The 12,355-nt window shown below is 43.4% G+C and overlaps 1 protein-coding gene across 2 annotated transcripts in view; it reads left to right on the top strand.

The window, feature by feature from the left end:
* Positions 1–12,355, top strand: part of ccdc77 (coiled-coil domain containing 77) — a 51,054-nt gene that overhangs the window by 33,510 nt on the left and 5,189 nt on the right. For both annotated transcript variants that reach the window (XM_063059702.1, XM_063059703.1), the window contains exon 9: positions 6,767–6,892. In XM_063059702.1, coding sequence (XP_062915772.1) covers positions 6,767–6,892 — 126 coding nt within the window. The remainder of the gene's footprint in view (positions 1–6,766; positions 6,893–12,355) is intronic.

The raw sequence follows: 12,355 nt of genomic DNA, 5'->3' as shown, positions 1-12,355 counted from the left end.
GCATTACAGCATGGTATGGGAACACCAATGCCCTGGAATAGAAAATTCTACAAAAAGGAGTGGAGTCCATCACGGGTAAAGTTCTCCCAACCACTGAGTATGTCTACATGAAGCACTGTCACAGGAAAGCAGTATCCATCATCAGAGACCCCCACCACCCAAGACATGCTCTCTTCTCGTTGCTGCCATCAGGAAGAATCTTCAGGAGCCTCAGGACTCGCACTACTAGGTTTAGTAACAGTTACTACCCCTCAACCATCAGGCTCTTGAACAAAGGGATAATTTCACTCAACTTCATTTGTCCCATCATTGAAATATTTACACAACCAATGGACTCACTTTCAATGACTCTTTACTCATGTTCTTGATGTTCACATCCCATGTTGTATCTTGTCTCCTGGAATGATACCCTTTTATTCTTGTTGTTTGCCTCCATTCTGCTTGTTGGTCATCTATTCCTGGTACACTCACTTCTTAAGCTATAGGGGGTATTATTCCTTAAAAGTTCTTTTCACAAAGTCCTTGCTCTCAGATGCGCACAGTTACTCTGGCCATAACTCCAACTCTTTTATGTTTATATTCATTCAAGTCAGAGTCAAGTGATGTGGGCTTTGCGGTATTAAACTGCCCATCCCTAGATGAGTTTGAGAAGGTGGTGGTGTACTGCCTTCTTGAATCACTTCATTTCCTGAGGTACGAGTATGCTCTTAATGCTTAATCTGTAATCATATCCATCCAGCTTTGAGTATCTGGCTGTCTACTATCCTTGCCCACTGGCAATTCTTTAGTTTGGCTAATAACTTGTCTTTAGTGTCTTGGTATTAAGCACGGTATTTTAAGAAGCGGAATTAAGTATAGTTTGCAACCTCAACTAGGTTTGCCAATAATATCAGTAGATTGATCATGTGGGTTCAAAGTGGCAAGTGGCATTTGAACCAGTAAAATATGATGCAAGACATTTGGGGAGGTCAGACAAATCAAGGGGATACATAACAAATTGCAGAATGTAATACAACATAGAACAGTACAGCTCAGGAACAGGCCCTTCGGCTCACTGTGTAGTTCTGAACCAATTCAATTAGTCACCTAAACTAATCCCTTCTGCCTACTCAATATCCGTATCCTTCCATTTTCCTCACATTCTTGTGCTTTTCTAAATGTCTCTTATAAGTCCCTAATGTTTCTGCCTCCACCACCTCCCCTTGGCAGCGCAGTCCAGTTCAATTTAAAAATTGCCCCTCACATCTCATTTGAAATTACTCCCTATCACCTAAAATCCATGCCCTTTGGTTTTAGACATTTCAACCCTGAGAAAAAGATGCTGTCTATCTTTTCTATCTATGTCTTTCATAATCTCATAAATTTTTCAGCTCTCCCCTCAGCCTCCACTGCTCCAGAGAAGAAACCTGTGTTTGTCCAACTTCTCATTATAGCACAGGCCCTCTAATTCAGACAACATCCTGGTGAACCTCTTCTAACGCCTCAACATCTTTCCTACAATGGGGCAATCTGAACTGTATGCAGTACTTCCGATGCAGCCTAGCTAGAGTTTTATAAAGCTGCAACGTAACATTTTGAATTCAGTATCTCAACTAATAAAAGCAAGCATGCCATACACTTTCTTAACCACACGAGTAACCTGTGTGGCTGCTTTCAGGGAGCTATGAACTTGGACCTCAAGATCCATCTGCTCATCAACACTGTTAAGGGTCTCTTTATATTTGACCTACCAAGGTGTAACACTTCACATTTGGCTGGGTTAAGCTCCATCTGTCATTTCTCTGACCACATCTGCAACTGATCTATATCCCGCTGTATTTTTTGTCAGTCTTCTATGCTATCCACCACACCAATAATCTTCGTATCATCTGCAAATTTACGAACCCACCCATCTACGTTTTCATCCAGGTCATTTATATACATCACAAACAGGACCCAGTACAGATCCCTGCAAAACTCCACTAATTGCAGACCTCTAGCTAGAATAAATCTTCCGACCACTACCCCCAGTCTTCAATGGGCAAGTTAGTTCTGAATTCAAACTCCCAATTCACCATGTATCCCATAGATCTTAATCTTCTGAATGGGCCTCCCATGAGGACCTTGTCAAACGCCATACTAAAATCCATGTAGGCAAATCCACAGCTCTATGTTTATCAATTACTCTCGTCTCCTCATCAAAAAATACAATCAAGTTAGTAAGACATGACTTGCCCCTCACAAAGGCTGTCCCTGATTTAGGCCATGATTTTCCAAATGTTCACAAATCCTATCTCTAGTTATTCTCTCCAGTAACTTCCCTACCACTACTGTGAGATTGCCTTGGGATTCCCTTTAATGGCCTCGCTTGGTTTTCCTAAATCCCTCTTGAGTCCTTTTCTGGTTTCTTTATAATCCTCAAGGGCTCTGTTGATTCTAGCTTCCTAAGCTTTACATAATTCGTCTTTTTTTTCCTTGAATAAATTCATCACTCCTCTCGACATCCAAGGTTCTCTTGCCTTGCCGTCCCTGTACTTACTTCTGACCAGAGCACATCTGTGCTGTACTCTGTACAGTTGTTTAAACACTCAACACATCATATGTGGACTTGCCGAGAGACAGCTGTCCTCTATTAAATCTCCCTAGTTCCTGCCTCTTGCTCTCATAATTTCCCTGCTCCAATTTAATACTCTTTTTCAAGGTTCATACTTACCCTTTGTCTGTAGCTATCTTAAAACTTGAGGAGTTGTGGTCATAGTTCCCTAACTGCTCACCCACTGAAAGGTCAGTCACCTGGACAGGCGCATTAACCAACACCAGGTCCAGTACAGCCCCTCCTCTTGTTGGACTATCTACATGTTGATTTAAGAATGCACTTAACAAATTCTGTCTACATGTTGATTTAAGATGCACTTAACAAATTCTATCTCATCTAAACCTCTTGCACACAGAATGTCCCAATTTATATTGAGGAAGTTGAAATCCTCCATGACAACAACCCTTCCTTTATCTGCCTGCGTGTCTATTCCTCAATCTCCTGGTGGCTATTGAATAGAATGATCTTGGAATGTATGTTCACAGATCCTTGAAGTTGACAAGACAGTGAAATAAGGTGGTTAAAAGACATTCAGGATTATTAACATTATTGACCAAGATACGGAATACAAGAACAGGAAATCAGTGCTAGTCTGATACAAGGTGTTGCTTACGATACAGTTAGAATTGTACTTGCAGTACTGGTCATTGTGTTGAATAGATGATAGGACTAGAGCAGTTATCTGAAGGGAAATTAAGACGCGGTGTGAAGGCAAAATTTCTGTTTCCTTCGCAAAGAGAGCTGGAACCTGTCAAGAAGAGAGTTTTTAAATACGTATTTCATTATGTTTAGAAGTGGTGATGGAAGCAGAAACCTTCATCACATTTTTTTTTTGAATTGTGTAGATGACCGATTAAAGAGCAATAACCTTTAAAGCTAAGGAATAAAAACCAGGAAGTGGAAATAACTTCAAATCTGTTTTTGGCTGACATAGACATGATGGGTGAATTGGAATTTCTTTGTATGATAAGTTACTGCAAATCTTTGATTTGTTGGGTTTCTAAGCCACAACTACCCTAGAAATCTAGCTACCTGTAATCAAGGTGTTCTTTTTCTTAAGGTGTCCTGCCCCTTGGGCTTAATTTTAGGCTCCAGTAACTTGCTGACGTTAGTTGTTAACCACCTGAGGAATTATAAGCCAATTAACCTACTTTATTTTTCTCAATGCATGAACGTGCAGTTTTCTAAGGTAAGGGCATAACCTCTGAGGTAAGAACTTTGGCCAAAGCATCCTTGGATGGAAACCATTCATTTCTGGAGATCTTTATTTTTCTTAAATATTGCTTCACCCCTTCAACGCAGGGACATTCTTTCAAGATAAAAGACCAGTCATTTAAAACAGAGTAAAATTGTCTTCTCTTAGATACTAGTGAACTTCCGGAAGTCTTTACTCCAAAAGATGATGGGCCTGATTACTAGAAATATTTAAGATGGAACTAAATAGATATTTTTAAGTTTGAGGAATTGAGGGCTGAGGGGAACTGTCACAGAAAAGGAAACAAGTTCAGACAGCACAGGTCAGTCATGAATATTGATAATGGCTGGAGTCACCTGTCTTATAAAGACACTGCCCAGAAGAAAGTAATATCAAACTGCTTCTGTAGAAAAATTTGCCAAGAACAATCATGGTCATGGAAAGACCATGATCACCCACAACGTTTGACATGGCACATAATGAGAGAGTGTTGTCCTGAACTGCTTTTTTTGGTGAAAAGTGCTTTTGCCTTCTTAGGCTGCAGAGTCATAGAGTAAATCAGTATGGATACAGGCACTTCAGCCCAACTGGTGCATGCGGACTCTAGTACCCACCCAGCTAGTCCCAATTTCCTGCATTGGCCCATATCCCTCTTAGCCCCACCTCTCCATGTATCGATCCAAGTACTTAACTGATACTATCCTATCTGCCTCAGCCACTTCCTCTGGCAGCTGGTTCCACGTACTCACCACACTCTGTGTGGAAAAAGTTGCATCTCAGGTTCTTTTTAAATCTCCCTATACCCCCTAGTTTTGGACTGCCCTACCCTGGGGAAAGGATTGCTACTGCCTACCTTATCTGTGCCTCTTGTGATCTTTTCTGTGCTCTTTCCAGTTTAACCACATCTTTCCTATATGATGAGTTTAATAAAAAAATTCTTTATCAAACGTATTCCAGTATTTATTGCCACTTTGTTGCTCGTTAGATTTGTCGGTGGTGTCAAAGTGAGGCCTTGCCAATATACTGCACTCAAATATATTGTGTTGTGTCAGTGATTTCCGCTGTGGTTAAGTGACTTGCATGAAAAAATAGGAAGGTGTTTGTAATGAAAGTAAAGATCTGACTGCCTTGTAGATTGACTTGACGAATTCAATTAAAATGCTGATTTGAGCCAGGTGTGAGGGAGAAAGTTAAAAGGATATGAAATACAGGTTGGAGGATATAATTGATGTGCAGAAAATCTTTGATGGATTTTAAATACCAGCACAGATCAAGTGGAGTGAATAGTCACTTTATGTGTTTAGTTTCAATCCTAGTGCCTTTGCAACTCTCATTTGTTGGACATGGGCTTTTTCGCTTCTGAGTTTCTCCTTTCAGGTGAAGCAGTGAACTCCCAGCTTAGCTGGCTGTTGTGGAATTTGCAGCAAGGCAAGGGATAAAGTGATATCTGGGCAATAGGCAGTGTGCAGTCAGCCCAGGCAAGAACAGGAAGAGAACACCTACGCTCTGTCCGCCAGAGAAAGCAGGATCTCCCAGTGTCCACACATTTTAATTCCACATCCCATTCCCATTCTGATATGTCTATCCACAGCCTCCTCTGCTGTCAAGATGAAGCCACACTCAGGTTGGAGGAACAACACCTTATATTCCGTCTGGGTAGCCTCCAACCTGATGGCATGAACATTGACTTCTCAAACTGCCGCTAATGCCCCACCTCCCCCTCGTACCCCATCCATTATTTGTTTATATACACACATTCTTTCTCTCTCTCCTTTTTCTCCCTCCGTCCCTCTGACTATACCCCTTGCCCATCCTCTGGGTTTCCCCCCCCTCCCCCTTTTCCTTCTCCCTGGGCCTCCTGTCCCATGATCCTCTCATATCCCTTTTGCCAATCACCTGTCCAGCTCTTGGCTCCATCCCTCCCCCTCCTGTCTTCTCATAGCATTTTGGATCTCCCCCTCCCCCTCCCACTTTCAAATCTCTTACTCACTCTTCCTTCATTTAGTCCTGACTAAGGGTCTCGGCCTGAAACGTCGGCTGTACCTCTTCCTAGAGATGCTGCCTGGCCTGCTGCGTTTACCAGCAACTTTTATGTGTGTTGCAAGAACAGGAAGAGTATAGCTTGCGTTTGCACAACAGGGGACTGGAGCCATCTGGCATACAAAGACAAGATAAGGATGTTACAGAAGGGCGCAGGCCATGTACACCAACAAAGGGACTATTACTTTACTAACTTTAAAGTATCATTGGTTGTTAGTTGTAGTTTCCATTGACTTTTAACATCTGTATGGTGAATGGTGATTGATCTCCTAAATAAGGAATGTGAATATCCACCGTTTACCAAATTGTCAATATCCATAGCTGCGAGTCAATTCTGTATCAAAATGGCATTCCTCTGTTCAGACTTCAGAACAGTGTGGTGACAGAGATCAGGCTGTTCTGTTTGGCCACAAGTAAATAAAGTGAGATTGTGGAATCAGTGTGAATTTTCAGTTAATCGGTGACGATGCTACTGTATATTTGATGCTCTCAGTTTGTACATCAGAGAAATCAAAAGCAAAATGAATGACTGCTTTGCAGAGTACCTTCATTCATTCTGTAAGGTAGAGCCCATCAGTGCTCCAATGCATTTTGTCTTGTGCTTAGGTGTATTGGGATAACGTGCAAGGCTGATGTAAACTCAAGCGTCTTCTGACAATGTTCAATTTTAATAACTTCTGTTCTCAGATCACTTTCTCAGGATACAGCGAAAGGGTGCAAGAGCTGAGAAGCTTGTTAGCTGTTAGTCGGAATGCCATAAAGGGTTTCAGCACTGCTACTTTGGTTCTGAATGAGTGGTAGCTAGTGGCACAAAAGCAGCCACTACTGCAGCTGACAAATACAAGTGGAGTTTAGTCAGCTTAATCTGTCTGTTGTCATAGAACATAGAACAGTAACATTATTGTAAGTACTTGGGAATTCGTTGTTTGTCATGAAATATTACTGTCTTTTCCCAGTCACTGGAGGAGCAGTTAAACCAGGCACATCGATTGGCTGATATGTACAGGGAGCAGTGTGTGACACTTGAAGACAATCTGGCATGCATTCGAGAAGAAGGAGACATAGGCCAGCAGCTGTTTAAGGTAAGAATGCAGTTTCTTTCACTTGTATCTAACGAAGCCATAAATGGAAGAATATTGTGGATAATCAAGAGGTCCATGCAATAATAGATTCACTGGCAGATACAAGTCAACTGAATTAAAGGGGAGACTAGTCCCTTCCACACTCCCTCCAATGTGGAGTATGTGAGCAGTTTTGGGCCCCTTATCTGAGAAAGGATATGCTGGGAGGGTCCAGAAGAGGTTCATGAGAATGATCCCGAGAATGAAAGATTTAATGTATGACGAGCGTTTCATGGCTGTGGACATGTACTCACTGGAGTTTGGAAGTTTGGGGGTGGTGGGGGTGGAATCTCATTGAAACCTATCGAATATTGAAAGGCCAAGGTAGAGTGGATGTGGAGAGCATGTTTCCTATAGTGGGGGAGTCGAGGATCAGAGGGCACAGTCTCGGAAAAGAAGAACATCCCTTAGAAAAGAGATGAGGAGGGATTTCTTTAGCCAGAGGGTGGTGAATCTGTGGAATTAATTGCCACAGACGACTGTGGAGGCCAACTCACTGGGTATATTTAAAGCAGAGGCTGATAGTTTTTGATTAGTAAGGGCGTCAAAGGTTACGGGGAGAAGACAAGATGGAATGGCAGGGCAGGTTCAATGGGTCAATTGGCCTAATTCTGCAGCATTGTGTTATGGTCTGTGGTTGTGTTGGAGATGACTGGCAGGATTGTAGGCAATGAGTTGCCTCTACCACAGGTGGGGAGCAGGATAGTGGGTATGTGCAAGCTGAAGGAGCTGATGAAGGTAGAAGCTACTGTGAATGAGATTCATATGGGATGAAATGGATGGGAACAGAAAACAAAGTAAGTGCTGGTTGCAGTCAGCAGGTCAGGCAGCATTTGTGGAAGGAGAAACTGTGCTGATGCTCAGGTTGGGCCCTCTGGAGCATCTGCAATGTTGAGAACATTGTGGATAGGCCATTTTTTTTTTTAAATTTTATTTTTATTTGGATAAGGAATTGGATAGGCCATTTCATGAGCCATTGCACCACAGCCACAAGCAGAAAGGAGATTGGTAACACCCCGAGAGAAGCAGTAGTCAGGTCTCCCGGCCCTATCCCCTTTTCCAACAGGTGCAGCTTTTTGTTGGGGAAATGACCTGTAGGAAAGGCAGCAGCAAGCAGGTAGATATTTCTGTGGCTGTTAGTGAGACAAGATGGCGCCAGTGACCAACAGCGGTGTCTTGCAGTCACCTTATGAACCTACTGGATACTTTTATTCCAAATATTCTTCATCTTCTGAAATTGTATCGATTTTAGCCTGTAATTATCTTTTTAAGTATGGATTTTTGTGCGGACTGAAGATCCGGTGCTTCTCTGATCTGGGGGATTTGGTGTGGAGTGCAGCTATGGTTGTCGCTGGGAGTGTATGCTGTGTTGATTCCTATGGGCAGAATACGAACCTCTGGATAGCTCTATCGTTCCGTGCCTATTAAAGTGAGGAGCATAAGAACTGAAAATGAATGGCTATTCAGTGCTGTCTGTGTGCGTTTGACCGGAATCTTGGGTCCAATGCTGAAAGTTTTGATTGCTTTGGCGGCTTTGGCTATGGACTCACTTTCAGCTGTGGTTTGATATTTAATGTCCTCCGTGCTGAACACAGTTTGCCATTTGAGTGATTATCGACACAGTGCTGAACTGATTAACATGGTGGCTATGGCTGTTCTTGCTGTGGTGGCTCATAGCTGTGGACTCACTTTTGGGGACTCTGCCATTTGATGTTTAATGGTTTGTGTATTATTTGTTTTTTTGCTGTTAGCATGACTTGTTTTTTTTTTGCACATTTGGTCTCGTTATGTGGGGGGATTCTTTAAACTGGTTCTATAGTGTTTTTTTTGTTTTGTGCCTGTCTGCAAGAAGTCAAATCACTAGGTTATATACGGCATGCGTACTTTGATAATTAATATACTTTGAACTTTGGGACTCCGAGTCGTGCCATCTATAGAGGGAAATGAGGAGTGAGGAGTCCCTTCATCTGACCTAAGAGTAGAGGAGAAAGTCAGTATATTAAAAAAAAGTGAGCAGAAGGGGTGGAGCAAGAACTGGCAAGTATTAGATGAGGAGCCATGATAGGTCGATGGGGGAAAGACTGATGATGGAGGCAGGGAGATGATTGGTGGAGCAACAAAGGGGTGCAGATAGAATCTGATGAGAAAGAGAGCATCAGAGAAGGTGTGTGGGTGACGGTAAATGGTGGGGACACTGTGTGAGTGCTGGGTTGATGTGGTAGGTGGAGGAGGGGAAAGAAACAGGGAGATGAGGGGCAGGGATGGGACTGCTCCCAGATATTGCTTCCCTGGTGCCAGGGTCAGATGCGTCTTGGAGTAGCTGCAGGGTGCTCTGAAAGGATTAGGGTGGTTGGCCAGGGGCTGTGGTACACATCGATAGTAACCACCTGAGTAGAGGAATGATGTCCTGTAAAGTTAATTTGGGGAGTTGGGTAGAAAATTAAAGAGCAGGGCACTCCAATATGTAATCTCTGGATTGGCAGCTGTGCCACATACTAATGTGTATTAAAAAAAATAAGGTCAACTAAATGCACAGCTGAGGGTGTGGTGCAGGGAGGAGGGCTTTAGGTAATGATCTGCTTTTAGGGAAGGTGAGACCTGTACAAGTAGAACAGGTTGCACCTGAACTGCAAGGGGCCCAATATCCTTGAAAGGGAGGTTTGCTTTCACTCAGGGGAGGATTTAAATTAATCAGACACTGGAATGGAATGCTGAACAGTAGTACAGTAGATGGGGAGCTAGAGACAAGTATAGAGGATCAACCCAGCAGGTCCACTCAGAAGAGTAGATGGGGCAGGTAGGTTGGAGTGCATTTATTTTAATGCAAGTGGCCTGGCTGATAAAACTGAACTTGGAAGTATGATCAAGTAGAGCTGGTTTATCTCTCTTGTTGAAAATTCATATTACTTGGATTTGGGTCGTACATCTGTTACTGCGTTTTATTAGCCTATGTCTGAGCATTTTCTTGGTCTTTTGGTGAGTTATGATTGAAATTGAGCATTATACAGTAATTTGCCACAGGTACTGTGATGGAAGGAAGGTCATTGAGGAATGTTTGTAGCAATGTGGCATTCCTGGGGCTCTGCTGAGTTACCCTCCAATAACTGCGACTACCCTGTGAGAGAGAAGTTCTAATTCTCACTAGAGCATTTTCTCCTTGATGGAGTAGTTAGCCATCAGAGATTAGATGTCTATAGACTGGTGAAGTGAGTGTTATGAAGTTAACAATCAGTAAATGTATGAAAATGGGTTATCCACTTTGAAAGAAAGAACAAAAAAGAACCTTGGTACTTGAGTAGGACAACAAAATGTTAAAACTGAAACAGAAGATGTTGGAAATACTGACCACGTCAGGCACATCTGTGACAAGAGAAATAGTCAACATTTACACAAGAAGTTCTACAGATGCTGGAAATCCAAAACATCACACACAAAATGCAAGATGAATTTAGCAGGTTGGGCGGCATCTGTAGAGATGAAGACTGGAAAGGAAGGGGGGAAGACGTCAGACTTAAAAGGTGGGGGAGGGGAAGGAGAATAGCTAGAATGTGACAGGTGAAGCCAGGTGGGTGGGAAAGGTAAAGGGCTTCAGAGGAAAGAATTGATAAGAGAGGAAAGTAGACCATAGGAGAAAGGGAAGTAGAAGGGGACCCAGGAGGAGGTGATAGGTGGGTGAGGAGAGACAAAAGGCCAGAATGGGGGAATAGAAGAGGAAGGGAGGGAAAGAGTTTTGTACCTGAAGGGAAGATCTATATTCATGCCATCAGGTTGGAGGCTACCCAGACAGAATATAAGGTGTTGCCCTGAGGGTGGCCTCATCATGGCACAAGAGGAGGCCATGGACTGACATAGTGGAACGGAAATGGGAATCAGAATTAAAATATTTGGCCACTGGGAAGATTCGCTTTTGGTGGATGGAGCAGAGGTGCTCTACAAAGTGGTCCCCTAATTTACGATGACTCTCACCAGTTTAGAGGCTGCATCTTGAGCACCAGACATGATAGACAACCACATAGTCAGTGTTTTGTACCCACCATCTCTGAATAGTCAAATTTCTAAGGACTGATAAGTTTAAGTCATTTGTCTGGTTGATTCATTGGTAAACTTGGCTTGATGGCTGTGGTGGATAGGGGGATATACAAGGCAAGGTGTATAGATTATTATGGTCAAGAGAAAACCTGCAGATGCTGGAAATCCAAGCAACACACGTAAAATGCTGGAGGAACTCTGTAGGCCAAGCAGCATGTATGGAAAAGAGTACAGTCACCATTTCAGCCTGAGACCCTTCATCAAGGCTGAAGAAAAAAAGATGAGAAGGTGGGGGAGAGGAGGAAGAAACACAAGGTGATAGGTGAAACCAGGAGGGGGAGGGATGAAGTAAAGAGTTGGGAAGTTGACTGGAGAAATAGATACAGGCCTGGAGAAGGGGTCTGATAGGAGAGGACAGAGGCAATGGAAGAAAGAAAAGGGGGAGAAGCACCAGAGGGAGGTGATGGACAATTAAGGAGATATGGTGAGAGAGGGAAATTGTACTGGGGAATGGTGGGTGGGGGGGGGTTGTGATGGAAATGAGACAGATTCTTTGGGTCTCAAGGCAAGGATTCTGGACACACAGTTTTAACAATAAGTTTATTTACACGGGGAGAAGAGCTTGGGGACAACACAAGCGGCTACAATATTCGCACAAATGCGCTGAGAATAGACAAGTGTGGGAAAAGTTGGGTCAGCAGTACAATACATGGGAAAACGGTGTGGGGACAGAGTACAGGTACATATACAAGCAAGGGAAAAGTAACTACGATACCTGCCCCTCTCGACTATGGACAGGCACGGCTCTCTGCTACAGGGACAACAATACACGCTCCCAAAACCCTATTCAATGCACAGCTCACCACATGTCTCCAGCGCTGCTCTGTAGTCTTCAGCCTGGAGTGAAGCAGGGTGATCCCTCGAGGATGGCAAAAAAGAGAGCAAGCCAAGCACATGTAGCACCCTTTATAGGTCAGAGGGCTGGAGGGTTCAGCCCAGGTGATTCACCCGGGGGCCAACGGCTTGGTGCTAGGTAGGTTAATCCAATTAAGGTGGCCAGTGGTTAAGTGTGCATTGATTAGTTGGGAGAGGTGAAATGTTGACTGGCACGTGGTGTGCCTTCCGACCAGGTAGAGGGCAGTGCTGAGCCGTGACAGGCACGGCTCTCTGGATACGGGGGGCATTGCTGGAAGTTCAAGAAATCGATGTTCATGCCATCAGGTTAGACTCTACCCAGACGAAATATAAGGTGTTTCTCCTCTAATCTGAGCATGGCCTGATCGCGACAGAGGAGGAGGCCATGGACTGACATGTCGGAATGGGAAGTGGAATTAAAATGGGTATGGACTAACATGTCAGACTAGGAATATTATGGTGTATATTTTTACATTGCTT

Source organism: Mobula hypostoma, chromosome 9 (genome assembly GCF_963921235.1).
Source record: "Mobula hypostoma chromosome 9, sMobHyp1.1, whole genome shotgun sequence".
Lineage (NCBI taxonomy): Eukaryota > Metazoa > Chordata > Chondrichthyes > Myliobatiformes > Myliobatidae > Mobula > Mobula hypostoma.
Note: the sequence above shows the minus strand (reverse complement) of the source record. Positions and strands in the feature narration are given on the sequence as shown.